The 18342-nt window shown below is 44.6% G+C and overlaps 5 protein-coding genes across 14 annotated transcripts in view; 3 read left to right on the top strand and 2 right to left on the bottom strand.

Annotated features, from left to right (window-relative positions):
* Nucleotides 1-14: 14 nt before the first annotated feature.
* LOC108119661 (uncharacterized) lies at nt 15-1505 on the top strand. The gene is made up of 3 exons (XM_043211442.2): nt 15-415; nt 487-898; nt 957-1505. The coding sequence occupies exons 1-3, from the start codon at nt 58-60 to the stop codon at nt 1228-1230; spliced, it is 1044 nt and encodes a 347-aa protein (XP_043067377.1). The 5' UTR covers nt 15-57; the 3' UTR covers nt 1231-1505.
* Nucleotides 1322-2975, bottom strand: LOC108119660 (uncharacterized). The gene is made up of 3 exons (XM_043211437.2): nt 2897-2975; nt 1851-2841; nt 1322-1787 (listed from the first exon to the last, which is right to left on the bottom strand). The coding sequence occupies exons 2-3, from the start codon at nt 2787-2789 to the stop codon at nt 1599-1601; spliced, it is 1128 nt and encodes a 375-aa protein (XP_043067372.1). The 5' UTR covers nt 2790-2841; nt 2897-2975; the 3' UTR covers nt 1322-1598.
* Nucleotides 2976-3193: 218 nt separating this feature from the next.
* cert (ceramide transfer protein) lies at nt 3194-9992 on the top strand. 3 transcript variants are annotated; one of them, XM_017232935.3, is made up of 9 exons: nt 3194-3344; nt 3612-3934; nt 4624-5016; nt 5070-5218; nt 5321-5381; nt 8276-8500; nt 8594-8825; nt 8883-9221; nt 9283-9992. In XM_017232935.3, the coding sequence occupies exons 2-9, from the start codon at nt 3671-3673 to the stop codon at nt 9408-9410; spliced, it is 1791 nt and encodes a 596-aa protein (XP_017088424.2). In that variant the 5' UTR covers nt 3194-3344; nt 3612-3670; the 3' UTR covers nt 9411-9992. The 3 variants fall into 3 exon arrangements, with proteins under 3 accessions (XP_017088424.2, XP_017088423.2, XP_017088425.2); XM_017232934.3 differs by having other exon boundaries at nt 3196-3344; nt 3609-3934; XM_017232936.3 differs by lacking the exons at nt 3194-3344; nt 3612-3934; nt 4624-5016; nt 5070-5218; nt 5321-5381 and adding an exon at nt 6539-6616.
* Dscam4 (Down syndrome cell adhesion molecule 4) overlaps nt 9988-18342 on the bottom strand; it is a 47621-nt gene continuing 39266 nt past the window's right edge. For 4 of the 8 annotated variants that reach the window (XM_017232928.3, XM_017232929.3, XM_017232931.3 and 1 more), the window contains 9 exons: nt 18087-18239; nt 17696-17790; nt 16431-17481; nt 13444-13590; nt 13044-13378; nt 12917-12989; nt 12496-12645; nt 11937-12105; nt 9988-11864 (listed from right to left, as the gene is read on the bottom strand). In XM_017232928.3, coding sequence (XP_017088417.1) covers nt 11717-11864; nt 11937-12105; nt 12496-12645; nt 12917-12989; nt 13044-13378; nt 13444-13590; nt 16431-17481; nt 17696-17790; nt 18087-18239 — 2321 coding nt within the window. In that variant the 3' untranslated portion in view covers nt 9988-11716. Of the gene's footprint in view, nt 11881-11936; nt 12106-12495; nt 12646-12916; nt 12990-13043; nt 13379-13443; nt 13591-16430; nt 17482-17695; nt 17791-18086; nt 18240-18342 lie in introns of those variants that run through there. The other 4 variants (XM_070279519.1, XM_070279520.1, XM_070279522.1 and 1 more) reach the window with 4 other exon arrangements.
* Nucleotides 14235-16216, top strand: LOC138926411 (uncharacterized). Its single transcript, XM_070280408.1, has 3 exons — nt 14235-14469; nt 14540-15051; nt 15109-16216. Exons 1-3 carry the CDS (start codon nt 14302-14304, stop codon nt 16073-16075), a joined length of 1647 nt encoding a protein of 548 aa, XP_070136509.1. The 5' UTR covers nt 14235-14301; the 3' UTR covers nt 16076-16216.

Genomic DNA, 18342 nt, shown 5'->3' with positions numbered 1-18342 from the left:
AAATGCTGCTCTCTCTGCATTAATCATTATTACCGCCATTTTAGCACCTGATCTCACATGAAGATGGACTCTGATAAGTTAAGAAAAGACCTCCTCCTTCTGGTTTGGCTGCTGTCATTTGTCTCCTTATGTCGAAACACATTGGCGGCTAATCGACAGCCGGATGCTGGCAGGAATTTGGATTTGGCAGCACAGCTAGCGGATGCGGAGGCCGAGGCGAGACCAGACTACGCTGGAGACTCGCCAGACACGCCGCACATACGCAGAAAGCGTTTGATTTGGATTACGGATGATGGAAGATTGGCCCTGCCCCCGGGCACTGCTTTGACTTTTACTCCAACGATCTCTATGCCCCTGGTGCGGCACCCGCCTGAGGGTTTTTTCTCCAACCTGACCATCAGCTTCCCCGTTACCAGTACGTCACTGAAATCCGTCCAGATGTGATTGTTCAATTAACTCCATTGATATCTATTCCCCGTTTGACAGTTGACTTTGACAAGCTGGGACTGACGGACAATCAAAATCCTTTGGGAGATCTGCCACCGTTATTTGCGCGCTCCTTTGGCCATGAGGCGGGTCACATGGTGGGCGAGTACGTGGCCAGATATCTGCATGTCCAGCGAAGGAAGAGGGATCTCAGCGAACAGCGGAGTAGAAGCGACGAGGATCAGCCCTTCAAGGTCCAGGAAGAGGGTCCAAAGTTTCCGGAACTGCCCGCTGGACTTCAGCACATATTTCATGGCGGAGAGAGGGTCCTGCTGTACGGTGTAGTGGAGGACTTTCTGTCCACCTTCGGAATGGATGGCAAGGCTTGTTTGCTGCGAACAATCTGCGAGATGCACTCCCGTAGTCTCGAGAAGTTTGGCGTCTTTGGTGAAATTTCAAAGTTGTTTTTAACGTATGTTACTAATAGTTTGATGGGAATTTGATTTAAATTAATAGATTATATTTTTCAGGGTGACTAAGTCACCGTTTGCGGATCTCGTTCCCGATTATGTACAAGCGCAGGAAGTCGGCGAAGGAAAGCAGGCTCCAGGCGAGTGTTTCCCTTACTACAAGGCCTGCCCGAAGAGCATATTTAAAGCACTCGCCAGCAAATACAGCAAACCGGCACCTGCGACAAAGACGAAACATCCGAAAACCACCGAAAGACCCAAGGGAGAGTATTACGAGCAGCAGGTGATACAGTTGCCCGTCACGAGGGATCGGGAAAATGATGTGTTCATGTAAAAGAAACCTCCTCCTCCGACAGCGACTCCCATTGTTGACCTCGTCTAGTTTTTAGGTTTAAAGTCACTTGTTTGTAATTAACGCGTACTAATTAATTTATTATTATTTATTTGATTTACTTATCGTATTTATTGTTAGCTTTAGGCGTTGTTAACTGCTTAGATTCGCAGCTTTGTTTGCGTTATGGCCTGTAAATAATTGCAATTGTGGCATAATCCTTTCCTCCCCCAATACACGAAAGCCCAGACAAATAAATAGAGAATAGTTCCGATTAACTACTGTTTTCTCGCAGCCGTTTTTCTTAAAAAAATGTGTAATCCATATCCGCGGACTAAGCTGCGTATACGTAACACGAGAATGCTCTTTCCCTACATTATACCGAATAGGTTTTTCAGGTGGTCTACGTGGATGCAGTTCAAGTAGTAGAACGTGGCCACGTTTCTGGCAATGCTTTCCAGCTGCACAGCACCCCGCATCCAATGCTGTTCCTGCCCACCAAAGGTCATGTACTTTTGCATGGCTTCGTTGTAGGTTATTTCCTTGTGGATATTGAGAAACTAAAATAAAGTTATTTCAATGATTAGGTTTAAATCAACCAAGCTATAATCAATAAGAATCACCTCAATAAAAAGCGTGGCCAGGGTGAGGTTGCAATCGCAGGTGGCATTGTATCGCAGTCTGTAAAAGTGCAAGCCCTTCAGGACGAATATATCGGAAAGGTCAGGGATGTTGTTGCCGGTGCCGATGCGAAGCAGAAGGCGAAGCACATTCCGGTACTTGACCATCCGCTCGTCCTGGATGCCCTGCATCCTGGGCACGTAGGGGCAGAAGCTGCGTCGGTCGTACTGCGGATAGACCTGGAACAGAGCCAGCCAGTAGATGGTACTGCTGCAGCAATGAAGCCATGCCGGACCCGAAGGCACAAAGGGGGGCAGTGGGTGCTCCGCAAATTCGAATTGCATTGCAGGCAGGAAGACGAAGGACACCATGCTGGGCATGCCGCCAGCCTCGCGTTTTTCGCAGGCCAGAATCTCGTGGAAGAATCCCTGATCCCCAATCTCATGTGTTCGGTAACTGAGTTTGTACTGCACTCCGCTGGGACAGTAAATCGCGTCCAGTTGGGCGATGGTGTCCCGTAGATTTCCTCTCAGCAGAAGCTGGATGGTCTCTGGGTTCACATAGCCGTTGCTGATCATGGGGTGTGAAGTGGGTGCTAGTAGATTGATGTATCCTGGCTTTAAGGAATTGAAAACAGGAGTAACTGGAAAGGGCATATGGAAGCGCAGGTACTGCTCAAAGTCCAAGGGAAAATCTATTTTGGAGCCCCTGTAGAAGGTAGCCGTAGTCAAGAGGTTCTGGAGTATGTACTTGTACACCATGTCCTTTTCGGCCATCGCTTCTGTCAGGATCTGGCATATGGCCTCCGCATCCATCAGCCAGTCAGCGTCACTTGCATCAATCTCCCCGTAGTCCGAGATTATCTTGATTCCGTCATGAAAGTACGAATGTCCTTCCGGCAAGTACATTGCTACTGCTCCTTTATATTTACTCTGCTCCATTGTGGAAGTATCCCCGGCGACTGTGCGATGGCAACTGCTATGGTCAGCATACCTATACGATTTTTTAATGGGTAACTTAATAGGATGTTTGTTTACGTTTCGAACACCAGTTGTTCTAGTCACTAGATCCCACGATTTTCATAAGTGTCCATCGATGTTGATGTAGTTGTGAATATGTATTGATATTTAAGTAGATTTCTGCAGCAATGATACATGATTTTTATTTTATTCAGACTTTTTCATATTTTTTATAGCTATATTTTATGTGAGATATTTTTTTATACAACTAAAGCCTATATCGTAAATTTAAATTTTAAAACGAAAGCTTTAAACTTCTTGTTAGTGAGAACATGGCATTTTTACGGAGAGCAGGAATTTATATCGTATAAGCTATCTAGCGATGTATTTACAGCTGTTCTCTTTTGTTTCGCCTGGTCACACTTTTGTTTTGGTTTACGGGCGATTTCTTTCGGTGTTGCGTTCTGTTCTATTATTTATCAAATTCTGCACTAACACCTGCTCCTGGAAACCGCCGAGGAAACTGAAAAGATATCGGTGAGTGCATCCCGACGCGGAATTGTAGGCGCCCTGAGCCAGTAGAAACTGGATGCTCCTTGGACAAACCGGCCACCGCATCACAGAACAACAACAAAGTGCAGCCGCTGAGTCAGGCGATGTGCCGATTGAATTGGATTATCACGATATGGGCCTCTCAATTGCCTTTCAACCGGCGTTGTAGTTGTTTACATAGCGCGGACGTGGCGCAATAAATTTTTAATCTTCTGCGGCAACCTGCTGATTAAGATACTCATGTTTCAGTAGATAACTTGGCGGTGGCACTGGTGACTGGTGTTGACACTGGATTCCGAAACTTCAGCGCCATGGACAATGCTGGGGAGTCGGCCTCGCCGCCATCGAGCAACGAGGCAGCGGCTGGATCACAGAGCGAAGCCTCCGAAGAAGAGGAGTACCTGGATAACAGCATCGAGCTGCGGGGATACCTCAGCAAGTGGACCAACTACATTTATGGGTGGCAGCCCCGCTACATTGTCCTGAAGGATGGCACTCTGTCCTACTACAAGTCGGAGTCGGAGTCAGATTTCGGCTGTCGGGGAGCCATCAGCCTGACCAAGGCCACAATTAAGGTAGGGCATTCGTCAGAGAATTAGAGGAGGGAACCCGCTCCAGCAAGTGTTTTCAATTGGACTAATAAAAAAGTAATGGGCGTGAGTGTGTGCGCATGTGTTTTGGTCAAATTAACCAAGGCAAACGCCTCGATGGCCACGACCCCAGTCCTCGATTCCATTTCAATGCCAATTCCCATTCCCATTTTGATTCTTATTTCGATTCCCATTCCGAGCCACACAATCAATGCAGCGCAATCAATTAACGTTGGCCTGCTGGCGGTGACGAAAATAGACCAAATTGAAGTCATCGATGTAAGTGGGGCACCCCTCTCCTTGGCCCGCGACCATTAATGCCTCCGGCCGGACTGTTAACAGGAGGGCGTGTTGTTTCTGTTCCGGGAGGGTGTTTCACAATGAGTGTGTACTTATCTATTTATACTAACGAAGCTGCCAAACCAAAAACTGTGCTGACTCACACGCAGCGCCCGTTCCTGTAATTCGCACTCATTTTTGACTTTGATTGCGGTTGAACTCTGATGAGTACACATGAACATGGTAGAGCTGTCTGCGATAAAATAGGAACATTCAGTGATCCAAGCTGAGACGATAAAGGGTCATTTTTGTTTTTAGTACTTGGCATTCTCGAGATATTTTAATATATGGCTTTAATTTAAGCTAATATGCATTTATGCATTGCTCCTCCCCAGGCCCACGAATCTGATGAACTACGCTTCGATGTGGTGGTCAACAACCTGAACAACTGGTGCCTGCGGGCGGAGACTTCCGAGGATCGCATGCATTGGGTGGAGGTTTTGCAGCTCTATAAGGAGGATACCGGCAGTACGGATACTACATCATTGCGACGTCATGGCAGCACCATGAGCCTGCAGTCAAACACCATTTCGCTGACCAGTGGTGGTAGCTTGAAGAAGACCCAGCGCAATCTACGCGAAAAGGTCGGCGAGCTAGAGACCTTTAAGGATATCCTGTTCGGCCAGATCGAGACGTTGCAGCGCTACTTTGACGCCTGTTCCGAGTTGAACAAAAATAATGCCCAACCTCTGGATTTGGGCGATGGCCTTAAGAGCATTGATTTCAAGGCAAGTCATTAGGTAATGGTGTTGCTGGTTTCTTTCATATTTGACTTTTGCAGGGGGAATCGATTACGTTTCGGGCCACAACGTCTGGAGTGCTGACGACTCTGCACCATTGCCTAGAAATCATTGCCGAAAGCGACGAGTCTTGGAAGCGGAAACTGGAGCGTGAGATTGATAAGCGTCGTCGCTCGGAGGACCAGAACAAGTAAGTTGACACTTAATATTTGAAATGTTTATATCTAAGCATGGAATTCATTTTCTTTAAGAAAATCACATCAAAATTTCAATTTATTTGGTCTACTTGTAGGAAGTTCAAGGACGAAATTGAGAAAATTAAGCGATTATCGTATCCTGGCCCAGATTTTGAGGTGAGTGCACATTTATTGCCGCTATTAAAAACGAAATCCCATTCACGGTCATTGCTGTTCGTATCGGGGCCAAACACGTTCCCACAAAACAAAAAAAAGAAAAATAAACAGACGTCGAACGCGAGAGTGGCGTTTAAATCTTGAAGCGATTTGCGTGCGATTCGGTTGTGTCTTAAAATAAACTCACTTGTTCGACGCTGTGCCGGAGAAGAGATTTCATCATACGTACGGAAAGTAGAACACGCCGTGCTATTATTTAAGCGATTTCGATTGAATCATTTTTTCGAGCGACACGGAGTTTGTATGTTCTGATCCTATCGCTGGCTGGGGGCATGCGATCCCTTCCGCATTTAATTGCTACTTTTTGATTTCCGCCCCGGATATCGGGAGAACTATTTGTAATTGTCCCTTCCAATTGCACTTTAATGGAAATATTCATAATTAGTTTGCCCAATCAGACTTGGGGGGGGGGTCGCTTGGTGCACAGACTCGACTTTGTTGGGCTTCTCGGTTCATTCACTTGGTGACTTGTTGATTGCTCAAGCGCAAAAGGTGGGCGTCTAGACGTCTTCTGTTGTCCAAGATTGACAGTTTGACGTTGAAGAATTACTTTGCCTCAATATTGAAGCCAACTAGGTTGACAAAGACACGATATTAGAAGGCATTGCTGATAGAACTCGGCTTCGGAATTAAAAAATCTTATATTTTATACTTTAAACTGTAAAAAAAAAAGAGTTTGAAATAAAGGTCACAAATATTATACATTTTGTAAAAAATATTGTTCAAATAAACTTGGGGTTTTTAAGCAAAACCCACTTAAGAGTATTTAAAAGTCCCTACTCTTCACTAAGCCGTCCCCCTGGCTTTGTGCCCGGCTTATAGCTGTTACCTTTCTGGCTTATGAGCTAGATTGGTCAGTCGGCGGTCAGCGATCGAGTCGCAAACACGTACGAATTATAAACAAATTTGCTAGGCAAACAAATCGTAACCGTTTCTTTTTCATATTTGTCGAGTCTTTCGATTGTGTGTGGCGCGATTGTGAAACTGCACTAAAAGACCCATTATAAATACGCTGCTGTGTGCCGAATACCGGCTCATGTTGCAAATCTAAAATCGCAGCACGCACTAATATAAAAACACATTTTTACAAAATCATAAACAAAATCGGCGCTATGCCCTCGGTGCGATTTCTGTTGCGCTCTGGTTTTCAGAAGGGCAAAGTGAAACAAATTACGGTATACATATGTGTATTTTTAATAAAATCTACAGTTTTGTTTATAATTAAGGAGTGCTAGCTGAGTGGAACTTTTTCTACACCTTTGAAGGCCCTAAAATATTTTATTTTAATAATGATTTGATAAGATTATGTATATATATAAGCTTCTTGATCATTTTATGATTTTTTTGTCAGTTGTTTTCTACTGCACTGTGATACCAAATATTAGATATAAGTTATAGTTTTATTTACCCAAAGTTATATGTAATTTCTGTTAGTGTTTGGTTGTTGGCTCCAAATGAGAGGGCTAAAATGCTGGCGGCTTGCTGTGAAACCAAATTGGCCTCATTTGAGAGCCAAGGGTGGAACCAACCCGCCCCGCTACGCAGCAAACACCCCCTCGGAAAAGTAAGTGCGGTGGCCAAAACCCCACGCATTGATTTATTATTTAAATGCGAGAAAATCCTTTTCATTAAAGCTTTTCGCAACGGGCTTTCCACTCTGGCCCGCTCTCTCTCTCTTAGCTGCTTTCTCCTGCTCTCGTTCTCTCGGCCGTTTGGCGTCGACTGGTGGCCACCAGCAACAGTTTGTTTTGTGTCCTTGCGTTGGAAGGAAGGATTTCAGTTGGCCAGGACCTCAGTTGGCTCGACTCTCTCGCTTGCCGCGAAAACCGTTCACCAGTTGTCGTCCTGTCGCTCCTGCGCTCTCTCGCAGGTTTAGTTTTTCCTGCAGGTGGAAAGCGTAGGAAAAGTTTACCCTCTCGAAACTATTTGTGTTTTTTCTCGGAAAAAATTCGACAATTACGGGTGGCGACAAGCAGGAAGAGCCTGGTAAGAGGAGACGCCGCAGGGATAGGTACATATAGCCAATGACTTCATCAGGGACCACTTGCCGCTCTTACCACTTGGTGGCCAACGATGATGCACTCGACTTCCCAGTAGGGGGGCGTGTATTTATTTTAGCGCTTGTGGGAGCGCACATGCCTGTATTAATTAATAAATATAAATTCAATTCCACAAAAATTCCATTCGCGGCATTTATTCCACGCCTGTTGCCATTCTGGAGATACACGCGCCGTACGTCACAAGTACAGTGAATACCAGTCTATGTGGATATTAATTAAACTAAAAGAAACAGTTTAACAATAACTCATAAATGAGTAACTAAAATAATTAATTTTCTAATTAAAACTAGCTTTTTTTGAGTTATATGCTGGTAGGCACTTACTTGATTTAGTTTGTATAACTTTTAAGAATAGTAGTTATTTTTCACAAAAGGGTTTCCACTGCTTTAATGGGATTCAAGCACCAAGCCCCGTCTGGCAGACTTGTGCTTACGTATTCATGGCACAATGATGCGCCTTTGTGTCCATTATGCTCGCCCAATTACGCATGCCAGCCGAGAACCTACGCCTGCCGTCGTCATTCCCCGGTTAGGGATGGATGGGAGGAGCAAAAAAACAACAGCATAAATTGGATTTCTTGGGCCATTTGGCCGCACAAGTGTCGGCGATTAATTTATACAAAGCACGTTCCATTTCTTTCCAATTGGATTGAATGCGGTTTCGTCATTAAAATTAATTAGGCCGAACCCTCGAAGATGTTTGGCTAAACTTGACTTAGTTTTTAAGTTCAGGACGTGACTTTTCACTAGCTCCTGTTTCCCTTTCGATTTCTAGGAGGGCCCACATTCCACATTGCCCGAGGATGAGTTCTTCGATGCTGTTGAAACGGGCCTGGACAAAATCGAGGAGGACATGCAGTTGCGCTTCAAGCTGAAGCTGCAATCCCAAATCTCACAAACTCTGGTTAATGTCCCACACGAGGCGGTGGCCGAGGGCGAGGAGGCACGCGAGGAGTTCGGCACGGGTGCGGAGGCCAAGAGCCATGCCCTGTGGCCCGAGGTAAGCGTCCAGTCCAGTCCAGTCGAGCCGGGACCGGAAATTGCCAATCTGCAATGTGATTATCCAGCCATTAATTGCATTTGTATTTCTCAGATCGATCGCGTGTGCAAGGAGCAACTGCACTATGCCCGGGAAGGCGTCGGCCAGGATGGAAACGGTTGGCAAATCTTTGCCGACGAAGGGGAGATTAAAATGTACAAGCGCGAGGAGGAGGTCAACGGGTTGGTGATGGACCCCCTGAAGGCGTATCACACGGTGCAAGGCGTTACGGCGAGGGAAATGTGCCACTACTTCTTCATGCCGGAGTTCCGCAACGATTGGGAGAGTGAGTTGGCCAACTGGAATTTGGGTTTTTCAAACTATTTATTGTCCTTTATTTTAGCCACACTGGAGGACTGCACAATTCTGGAGAAAATCTCGCCGGATACCCTGCTGTTTTTGCAAACCCACAAGCGCATTTGGCCGGCTAGCCAGCGGGATGCACAGTTCTGGTCGCACATGCGGAAGATCACTGACGATCTGGAACCTGGTGCTCGCGACATGTGGGTGGTGTGCAACAACTCCACAGAGTACGCCAAGCAGGAGTCAAAGAACGGCAAGTGCGTACGCATTTTCCTGACCGTCATCCTTGCCTGCCAGACCCACTTGCCCGAGGGCTACGTGAAAGGTCAGCCCTTGAACCGCGAAGATCTAACCTGCAAAATAACCTACTGCTCCGTGGGTAAGTCTTTCGAACTCAATCCGTATCAGGCATATCTCACTGCTCGGCCTTTTCTTTCCAGTTAATCCCGGAGGCTGGGCGCCGGCCAGCGCGTTGAGGGCCGTCTACAAGCGCGAATATCCAAAGTTTCTGAAGCGCTTCACCGGCTACGTAATAGACCAGTGCAAGGACAAGCCCATCATGTTCTGATATTTGCCATAAGCAACAAAGCAATCAATACCAATCAAAGCTGAATCGTACTGTGCATTCGGCTGGGAATTTTTCCTTAATAATCATAAATCCTGAAAGTTTCTCTATCCTCAACTCCAGTTTTATACACGTTAACAGGTTGAGTTTGAGCACTGTGCCCTTCCGTACGACAACGAGTGTGTTCTGTAAGCGAAACGTTAGAATTCTTTTGTAATCGCGGTATTGATACTAAGATGTACTGTAACCTGCCTAGCCCTAAGTTATGTGTAAGTGAAACACAATCATTGTATAGCCTTAGTTCGGAAACTTTCTATCTGTAATGTATATCTTATATGGAAATGCTTTAAATGCAACAATTGCAAAAAGGACGATGTGAGGGATCCGTAGTCATAAGTAAGCTTTCTCTTCGGTGTGAATCTATAGAAATATGTATATCCGCATACGTACGAGTCGAGTATATATTACCATATTCCTCCCTCCCGCCCGGCAACATCCGTTTTACCGAGCTGTCAAGTGTGTAAATAAATGCGACTTCTTGTTATCCCCAAAATAAAAGATCAACTGTCGATTGGTTTTATCATATGTCATGTCATGTATTTGGTTTGAAGTTTTTTCCATTATTTTCCGCGAACTGTTTTCAATTTACATAAACTGTGCTGTTTTAGAAGAATTTTTTGTGTGTCATTTTACAACTTGTTTATGTAGTTTCTCTTAATATCAATGTGCCAAAACACCTTTGTTTTAATAGTTTTTGTTTTAATTTACAACCAAGTACTGCAGTTGGAGAATTTTAAATGCCTACATTTTGTGCAGTCTGAAAAGTTGCCTTGCCAAATCGATACTCTCGATACTAATTAATTTAGTCAACTTCAACTTTATAAGTTTATCATTCGCGTTCTAATTACGTTTACACTGATTTTTCTTTCTCGTTAATGCGTTTTATAAGTTATGTATGTACTTGTGTCATATTGTCATGTAATTGGTTGCTTGGTTTTTGTTGCTTGTCTCTTGTCGTTGTAGCTATTGGAAAATAGAGTTATGTATATAGGCTTTTCTATATGGTACAGGAGCAGTATGTGTGTGGTCTGTAGTAGGTCTGTGTACCCTATTTGGCAACTATTCGGCTATGTATCTCTGGATTTGTATCTTCTCTGTCTAGGGATCCGTAGTGTGTGTTGTGTTGAGCGGTCGCTTAGTTGTCGGCTTATGGAAATGCATGCTGGTTTACGACTTTGGCTTTCGGTAATATATGTATTTCTCCCACTAAAAACATTTAATACGTTACGTTGTATCGGTATCTTTTGGTGTATGCATATATGTGTATATATATTACGATTTGTAGAAGTAATTGTATGACGCTTAGCTATGTACAACAGTTTCATAAACTATTTTAATGCATTCGTGTTATTGTATCCCCTCAAATTAATATAATTCATTTAAGTAACTAGCTAACAGTTGCCAAGTACTCTTGCCGCAAACACTTACAAACTGATGCAAAAATGGTTCAATGTATCAATGGAAACAAACAATGCAGTTCAACGAAATGTTCATAATTCACTACAAATGCCAAGAATTTCTCTGCAATTATCGCCCGACGTCGGCCGGTCCTAGATAGTATATAGTATTATACAGTACTATACCATATATTGCTCTGGCCCGATTTCTGGTCTTGACTTGACCCATTTACTGGGCCGGCAGAGCACTTGCATCTGCGGCCTGCCGCAGTTTGGTTTATCATACATTAAATGCTTAATTTAGGATCTATAACATTAATTTATTTATATCCGTCTGCTCTCCGCCTCCGCCTCGGTCTCAACTTATTTTTAATTATGTTCATTGCACTTATGCAGCTTTTCAAGTACCAACTAAGCATAATCAGTGTGTAAATAAGTCTTATTGTTTATTTATCGTGCTGTTTCCATTTAATCGGCTAAAAACTGATGTTCGTTGAAAATCAAAATTCCCTCGAAAATTTATAATATTCGATTCCCTTGCCTAATTGCCAGTTCTGGTTTGCTCTATTGTAAATAGTTGAAATACTTTGTAGATTTACTGACTTTAGGTATTGTTTTTTTTTCGAGTTAGTTAGCTGGAAGTGGGCCTTCGGTAAAGTCTGTCGAAAATTCGTTATTAGTTACGATTTCGTTTTTTTCCTATTTTCATTTTCATTTTCTTTTTTTTTTTTTTTTGAGAGTAGATTTTACAACAAATTTTACAATTTCGATTCCCGTTTTTTTGTGTATGTGTTTTTTTACATTCAATTTAAGATTACGTTTAAAATGAACTCCCCATACGGGGCAGGGGCCTTAGACATTAATCTGGAAAGCCTCCCGCTGCAGTTTCTGATTGGCACGCATTCGTGGCGACGTCTGGGTCTTCGTCTTGTCGTTGGCATCCGAAAAACGAGCTGGTGGATTTATGTGGTCCTGATAGTTTGGTGGATAGTTGGATATGCTAAACGTACAGGGTTCTGATTACGTAAGTGGCGGCAATCGGTACTCGGCCTCTCGTCTGCGGATCACTTACCTAAAAGTAGTTTCTTCATTGTGGCTCGAATAGCCACTGGAACTTCGCACGTGCCGCTTGCCGCTGGTGCCAGGCTTTCCCGCCTTCCGGGCGGCAAATGGCGGCTTCGACTTCCGGTTCATGCTAGTGGGCGTGGTCTCGGACGATGATGAAGTCTCATCCTGGGTATCTACAAATATCAGAAGGCATTGGTTAGAAATGGTACAAGAGATTTATGAAATCCCCCAACTTCTTATCGAAAGTAATACCAATTTAATGTTTTTAATTTTAGCTAATACCTTTTACGTTGGTTAAAAATTTAAAAAATAATTAAAATAAAAATTATGTGATGATCTTTTCAGGCCCTGAGTTTTTGAACAGAAGTATCCGTTTATCCTCTGTTCATATTTTGTCTAAGAAATATTGAAATATTGTTTATATAAAAAGGTAAACAGATCTGATCAGTTCGAAAAATTTGAAAAATAAGCTTTCTCCTTCAATATTTACATTCAAGTATTATCCCATTCTTCTCTTATCTATACGAGGACCTAATGAACCACGATTCCTCCCCAGGACTTACCCCGTTGGGCGCGATACTTGGCCGAGTTTAGAGCGCGTGCAGACACATCATTGTCGGACTCGGAGCCGAGTGTGTCATATTCTGTAATTGGGATGTGAAGCGTTAGGATTTTCCTAACTTCGGAATCTGTTGAACCTGGATTGTCCGATTCTAAAAAGTTTAGTACGATTCGATGGATTTGTACGTTGTTGTTGGTTTTGATTTTTTATCGAGATGAAGTTGACATGAGAATGGAGAAGAACGTTGAGAGCAAAAATGAGACATAAGATGGGCGCAAGGATTTTGGGTGGAATGCGACTGTGACAAGAGATGATTCAATTTGGCTTACTGGCTATATTAGGGATAATTAGTGGACTATTGGGATATAGGAGATAGAAGTGGGCAGACGGGCGGGATGGTCGTGATTCCATGTCATAGCTACCTTGGCTCTCCGAGTGAGGATCCCTGAGACGGCCGACTTTTCGCCGCACCTTGGTGTACTCCGGCTCCTTCGACTGCAAAAGTTTCCTTAATTACAATGGCGAAACTTAAAATGTAAGCCTACTTACATGATAGCTTTCCGGCTTGACATCGTGATAGACAAAAGAACCGCGCACCGAATGGTAGGGGCCACTGTACACGTTGCCACTATAGGAGCTTTCACTGTAGGTCTGCTTGTTCAGCTGGAAGGTGGCGTACGGGCAGATGTCCTCGATGTATTCGTTGCCCTCCGCCTTGCCGAAGCTCCCGGAGTCGTTGGAGTTGGAACCCCGGGGTGCCGAGCTGCTAGGATTGCAGCGAACGGCCAGATACTGTTGATCCCGATTCTGTTTGTTTTGCAAATTAGCTAGCGATGGCGACTCCGACATGGAGGTACTCGCCAATCGGGCTTGATTGCTCAGCTCTGTTTGGATTGAAATTAGATACAATTTTCATGTACCGCATTGATTGGGCTAATTCAAGTCTTACTTCGTTTTCTCAGGAAGAGCGCAGCTCCAATCAGGGCCAGCAACATCAGCAGGGAAACGCAAATCGGCAGCAGCAGCTTGAAATTGGCATAGAAGGGCAAGTCGCTCAGGTGGGATACGGGTGTGGAATGGTCGTTGTTGTAAACCACTGTAAATAGAAAACATTAGGAAATTTATTTTATAGAACTGTAATTTAAATATAGATTAAACATTTACAAAAAGTTTTTATTATTTTTTTTTCAATTATAATCAAAACAAGGAAACCTGTTATCATTTTATTTTATGGCTTGTACGGTTTTAAAAAAATTCCATTACCATGAATTTCTAGTATCATGTTAATGTATGTATATACAAATATAAAAAAATTAAAATAAAAAAAAAGAATTTTAATAATAACCTTTATAAAGAATATTTTACATTTTTTACCAATTAAATCCTCGAATAAGTTACATATATATATTCTACATACTCTTCAAGAAAATTATAACTGAAATTTTAAACAATAATTGTCTACATCTAAAAAATAGTTAACCCGGTATAGAAGTGGGGGTTGTGTCAGCAGCATTATCTTAAAATACCATCTAAAAATTCCCTTTTGTGTCTAGCAGCGGCGGCGAGTTATCGGTCCATCACCGGTCAGTCTCCACCTGCCTTTTTCGCTCATCCACAGGTACCGTATGCCCTCCCGCCTTTACCAGTACCGTAACTCCAGCCCCGCCCCTAGTGGATGACATGTTATCTCTTTTCCTATACGTAGGAATTCAGTTCTTCTAATCTCAGCGTTCCGCGCAGACGTTTCTGCCTCCAGCTTCTAAATTAAACTCTGAATACGGTAAAAATCATAAAAAATTTATAAAAAATGGTTCCGCAGCTAAGCACCGAGGAGCCAATGACTGCTGAAAATGGCTACAATCCAGAGCTTAAAATCTGGTCTGGGGCTCCGAGGAAAGTCATGTTTAATGAAAGCCTTTCTATTGGGGAGATTATTTTCGAAACAATGTCAAGTAATCCAGAGCATGTAGCGCAGGTAAGTCAGTTAGGGATAAACTAAGAAATAATAGGAATTCTAAAAAGAGTTCGCCTTCCCAACCTTTTAGATTTCGGTTGCTGAGGGCACATCGTTAACTTACAGGGAGGTGCAACAAAATGCCATGCGAGTAGCCAGTTACTTGCGCAGTGTAGGTGTTGGACAGAAGGAAAACGTCGGCCTTATAGGCAGGCAGACTACTCACATGGCAGCGGTGGCCTACGGATGCTTCTTTAATGGCTCTCCTATCCACTGCCTGCACAAATCCTACGAACTGGTCACCATTGAGAAGCTTTACGGCCTGACCCGGCCAAAGGTTATCTTCTGCGATGGCGATGAATACGAAAAAGTTAAAGAGGCTACCGCCAAGCTGGACGTGAAAGTCATCACCATGCGGAATCACAAGCCAGGATCTATTCCAATTGAAACAATTCTGGAGACCCAAATAGAGAATAAATTTCAGCCGACCCACCTGGAGCTGGGAAGTAATCACACCCTGGCCATTTTGTGCTCGTCGGGAACCACAGGAACCCCCAAGGCAGTCACCATAAGCAACTCCCATCTGATCATTCCCTATGACGTGTAGGTATTATTTTAACTTTATCATTTACCTTAATTAATAGTTAATTAACTTCCCAGTGATATACCCAGCGGTAGTGTACAGTATGCCTTTAGCACTATGGACTGGATCTCCGGACTGATTTTGATTATCGTGGCCGGAATCTTCAGCACCACACGTATTGTGGCGGCTGATGAATTCGATCCGGGTTTTGTGTGCCACCTGATTGAAAAGTACAAGGTCAACTTCTTCTTTGCCAGTTCGCCGGATGCTGCAAAGCTCTGCAACTCCAAGGAATTTGAAACCGCCGACCTGTCAAGCCTCGAGCACTTCTTCTATGGCGGCGCCCACTGCTCTTCGGATGTCCAGGAGCGCATTCGTCATCGAATTGGCCGAAATATCCTGCACTTTTGTTACGCGATGACCGAGCTTAATGCCAATGCTAGTTATAATTTTGACTACGACGGAAAGCCGAAGTCTGTGGGACGTCTTTCTGCAGGCATCAAGGTGAAATTGCGCGACAAGAATGGCAATCTTTGTGGTCCCAACAAGGTGGGGGAAATATGTCTGTTGAATGGTCAGCACTGGTCGGGATACTACGGCAATCCCGTGGAATCCGCCACCGTTAAGGATGCCGATCATTGGTTCCACTCAGGAGATCTGGGCTACCTGGATGAAGATGGCTATCTTTTCGTGATTGACCGCATCAAGGACATGCTGAAGTACGAAAACCACATGTTCTACCCCAATGAGATTGAGGAGGTCATTGCTGAGATTCCTGATGTGGTCGAGGCTTGTGTCTTTGGCATCATTAGGGCGGAAGTTGGAGAGGAAGCCGCAGCCTCGGTGGTCATTAGAGAAGAAAGCACCCTAAAGGCGCAGGATGTGTTGGACTTTGTGGAGAAACGCATCCAAGCCAAGTATAAGCAACTGTACGGAGGAGTCTTGATTGTCGAGGATCTGATGCGATGTGGCAATGGTAAAACCAACCGAAGGGCTACAAAGGCACACTTCTTAAAAGTAACCAATACCAGGGAAGATATTTGAGATATATTTTTTTTTTAGTGTTTCTTGTTGTACTGTTTTTAGTAGTGATTATAGTTAGTCGAATTTCGTCGATCGAAAGCCAATGCTGTAAAATTTCTATGTCAATCTTAAAAACTTTTTTTAAAGATATTGTCTCTTCTACAGTTTGGTTTTTATCTGAGGAGGTTTATATCTGGTAAAGTATCTAAATTTTTGGCCTTTACCTTCTAAGCTAAGTTTTAATAAGTTAATAAAAAATTTAAAAATAATGCCTTTTTTTAAATACCAATTTGTTGAACATGAACTGTATACTCTTCGGTATGATTGCAGGTTATGGGCATGTTGTAATAATACAGATTATTAACCGAAAACCTACCTCCTGCCGTTGACAGCGTGGTAAAGTTATAGATGGCTGTTGTGGAGCCTGCGTTATTGTGGGCCGTCACCTTGATTTGGTACTTGGTGCCCGGTACCAGATCGCTGACCGTGTAGATTCTCTCTGTGGGCGGGATGTGGTTGGAGACCACGGTCCACGAGGATCTGCCATAAATGCGAGACTCTATCATGAAGTAGAGGATGCCGCAACCTCCGTCTCCCCAGGAGTCCAGCCAGCAAGTGACGCTGGTAGAGTTGTTGGTGATCATCTGGGAGTGCTTCGGCTGCACTGGGGGATTGCCTTTGGTGTAGGAGTTCACTATGTCGCAGGGCAGTCCGGTGCCAATCTTATTGTAGGCGGTGATGTACAGCTGGTAGCGAGTGCCACACCACAGGTTGGTCAGCAGGTGGGAGGTGGTCTTGGCATCAACCTGTAGCTCCTCCCAGTCGCCGTTGTCCCTCTTGTAGTTGATGACGTAGCCAAGGATCGGGCTGCCACCGTGGCTATTGTCCATCCACTCAAGAAGGAGACTGTCCGTGTAGGCATTGATCACCGTCAAGTTGGGAGCCTCAGGCGGCACCTTCACCACAATGTTGTACACGATCTCGTCCTTGCCCCAGGTGTTCTCCACGCTGCAGGTGTAGTTGCCGGCGTCGCTGGCCTGGCACTCCCTCATATAGAGAGTGCCGTTCTTGGCAATCGTCTTCCGGGCACTCGTCTCCATGTTGTGCCCGTCCTGGCGCCAAATGGTAACCGGAGCCGGGGCACCTACCTTTCGGCAGGGCAGTTCCAGGTTCTCCTTCCAGGGCGTGACAATGCGCTGACTGAAGGACACTATCCTAGCGGGCACCTTATTGTTGGGAGGCACGGTGACCACCTGGGTCTTCTCGCCCTCGCCCGTTTTCGTGGAGGCAGTTAGCCAGAACTGGTAAGTGGCCGATTCCTGGGTGCGGACCGTCTCGTGCATCTCTACGTAGGGTCCCAGGAGTCGCTTGTGGGTGCCCTCCTCCCGTCCACCCTCCAGCATGGACATGTAGAAGGTGTAGCCCGTCTGGGACAAGGTGACAAAACGAAAAAGGTTAGAGTCAGTAAACAGTGACTTGGGGCACTTAACTATCACCTAATTAGAAAAGGAGAGGGAGCACATGGTGCACTGAGAGAACAGTTTTTGAAAATCAAACGCTGGTTTTCAGAAATTATACTTTGAAATTTAAATTCCCTATCCTTTTAAAACATATTCCTCGAGTGCATTGGTTGATACTTACGATGTCACCGTTGGGCAGGTCAGGCGGCAGCCAGGATATTATGATTTTCGTGCTTGACGCGGGTATCGCCTTGATGGCCTGCGGGGCGGAGGGAACTGCATTCCACAATTGCGATTGCACAAATAAATGGATATATATATATGTATATATAGAGATATGTTTGAAGTATATGAATAAATGTATATATCAAAGATGGGTGTGTGGGTTGGGGCTCTCCATGGAAATTGCCAGCGCGGCAACGACTCGGATGAGGATTCAAGGGATGAGGATTTGGCAGAATGGGATTGGGCGCTGGGGACAGAGGACTAGCGGGGTGGATGGGAGGAGGGCGAAAGGGTGCCAGTGACGGTGCTGCACCTCGTTTGCGTTCATTGAACCGAACGCCACTTACCATCCTCGTGGGTGCGGCAATAAAACGGTTTGGTTTTCATGCCATCGCCTACTTTGGTGTAAGCCAAAACCCAGACCGTGTAGTTCGTGTATTTGCGCAGATTCTCGATGGTGACGTATTGATTTGTTGACTTGACAACCTCCGGATCGGTTTCTGAGCACGTGTTTGGAGCAGGAGCCGAGGTCGGAGCAGGAGCAGCAGGGGGCGAAACGAAAGAACAATTAGCACTGATTGGAAATATGAGGACCATGAAGTG

This window comes from Drosophila bipectinata, chromosome 3L (genome assembly GCF_030179905.1).
Source record: "Drosophila bipectinata strain 14024-0381.07 chromosome 3L, DbipHiC1v2, whole genome shotgun sequence".
Lineage (NCBI taxonomy): Eukaryota > Metazoa > Arthropoda > Insecta > Diptera > Drosophilidae > Drosophila > Drosophila bipectinata.
The sequence above is the reverse complement of the archived record's forward strand: the minus strand, read 5'-3'. Positions and strand labels throughout refer to the sequence as shown.

What these genes read in the sequence shown, in the direction of transcription:
- LOC108119660 (XM_043211437.2), bottom strand. Translation starts at nt 2,789, where the DNA reads ATGGAGCAGAGTAAATATAAAGGAGCAGTAGCAATGTACTTGCCGGAA. An exon ending in TGGCCACGCTTTTTATTGAG is followed by an intron (nt 1,788 to 1,850) that starts GTGATTCTTATT and finishes ACTTTATTTTAG; the next exon opens with TTTCTCAATATCCACAAGGA.
- cert (XM_017232935.3), top strand. Translation starts at nt 3,671, where the DNA reads ATGGACAATGCTGGGGAGTCGGCCTCGCCGCCATCGAGCAACGAGGCA. An exon ending in TGACCAAGGCCACAATTAAG is followed by an intron (nt 3,935 to 4,623) that starts GTAGGGCATTCG and finishes GCTCCTCCCCAG; the next exon opens with GCCCACGAATCTGATGAACT. An exon ending in GTTCCGCAACGATTGGGAGA is followed by an intron (nt 8,826 to 8,882) that starts GTGAGTTGGCCA and finishes CCTTTATTTTAG; the next exon opens with CCACACTGGAGGACTGCACA.
- LOC138926411 (XM_070280408.1), top strand. Translation starts at nt 14,302, where the DNA reads ATGGTTCCGCAGCTAAGCACCGAGGAGCCAATGACTGCTGAAAATGGC. An exon ending in ATCCAGAGCATGTAGCGCAG is followed by an intron (nt 14,470 to 14,539) that starts GTAAGTCAGTTA and finishes CCAACCTTTTAG; the next exon opens with ATTTCGGTTGCTGAGGGCAC. An exon ending in CTGATCATTCCCTATGACGT is followed by an intron (nt 15,052 to 15,108) that starts GTAGGTATTATT and finishes TTAACTTCCCAG; the next exon opens with TGATATACCCAGCGGTAGTG.
- LOC108119661 (XM_043211442.2), top strand. Translation starts at nt 58, where the DNA reads ATGAAGATGGACTCTGATAAGTTAAGAAAAGACCTCCTCCTTCTGGTT. An exon ending in CATCAGCTTCCCCGTTACCA is followed by an intron (nt 416 to 486) that starts GTACGTCACTGA and finishes CCCGTTTGACAG; the next exon opens with TTGACTTTGACAAGCTGGGA. An exon ending in ATTTCAAAGTTGTTTTTAAC is followed by an intron (nt 899 to 956) that starts GTATGTTACTAA and finishes TATATTTTTCAG; the next exon opens with GGTGACTAAGTCACCGTTTG.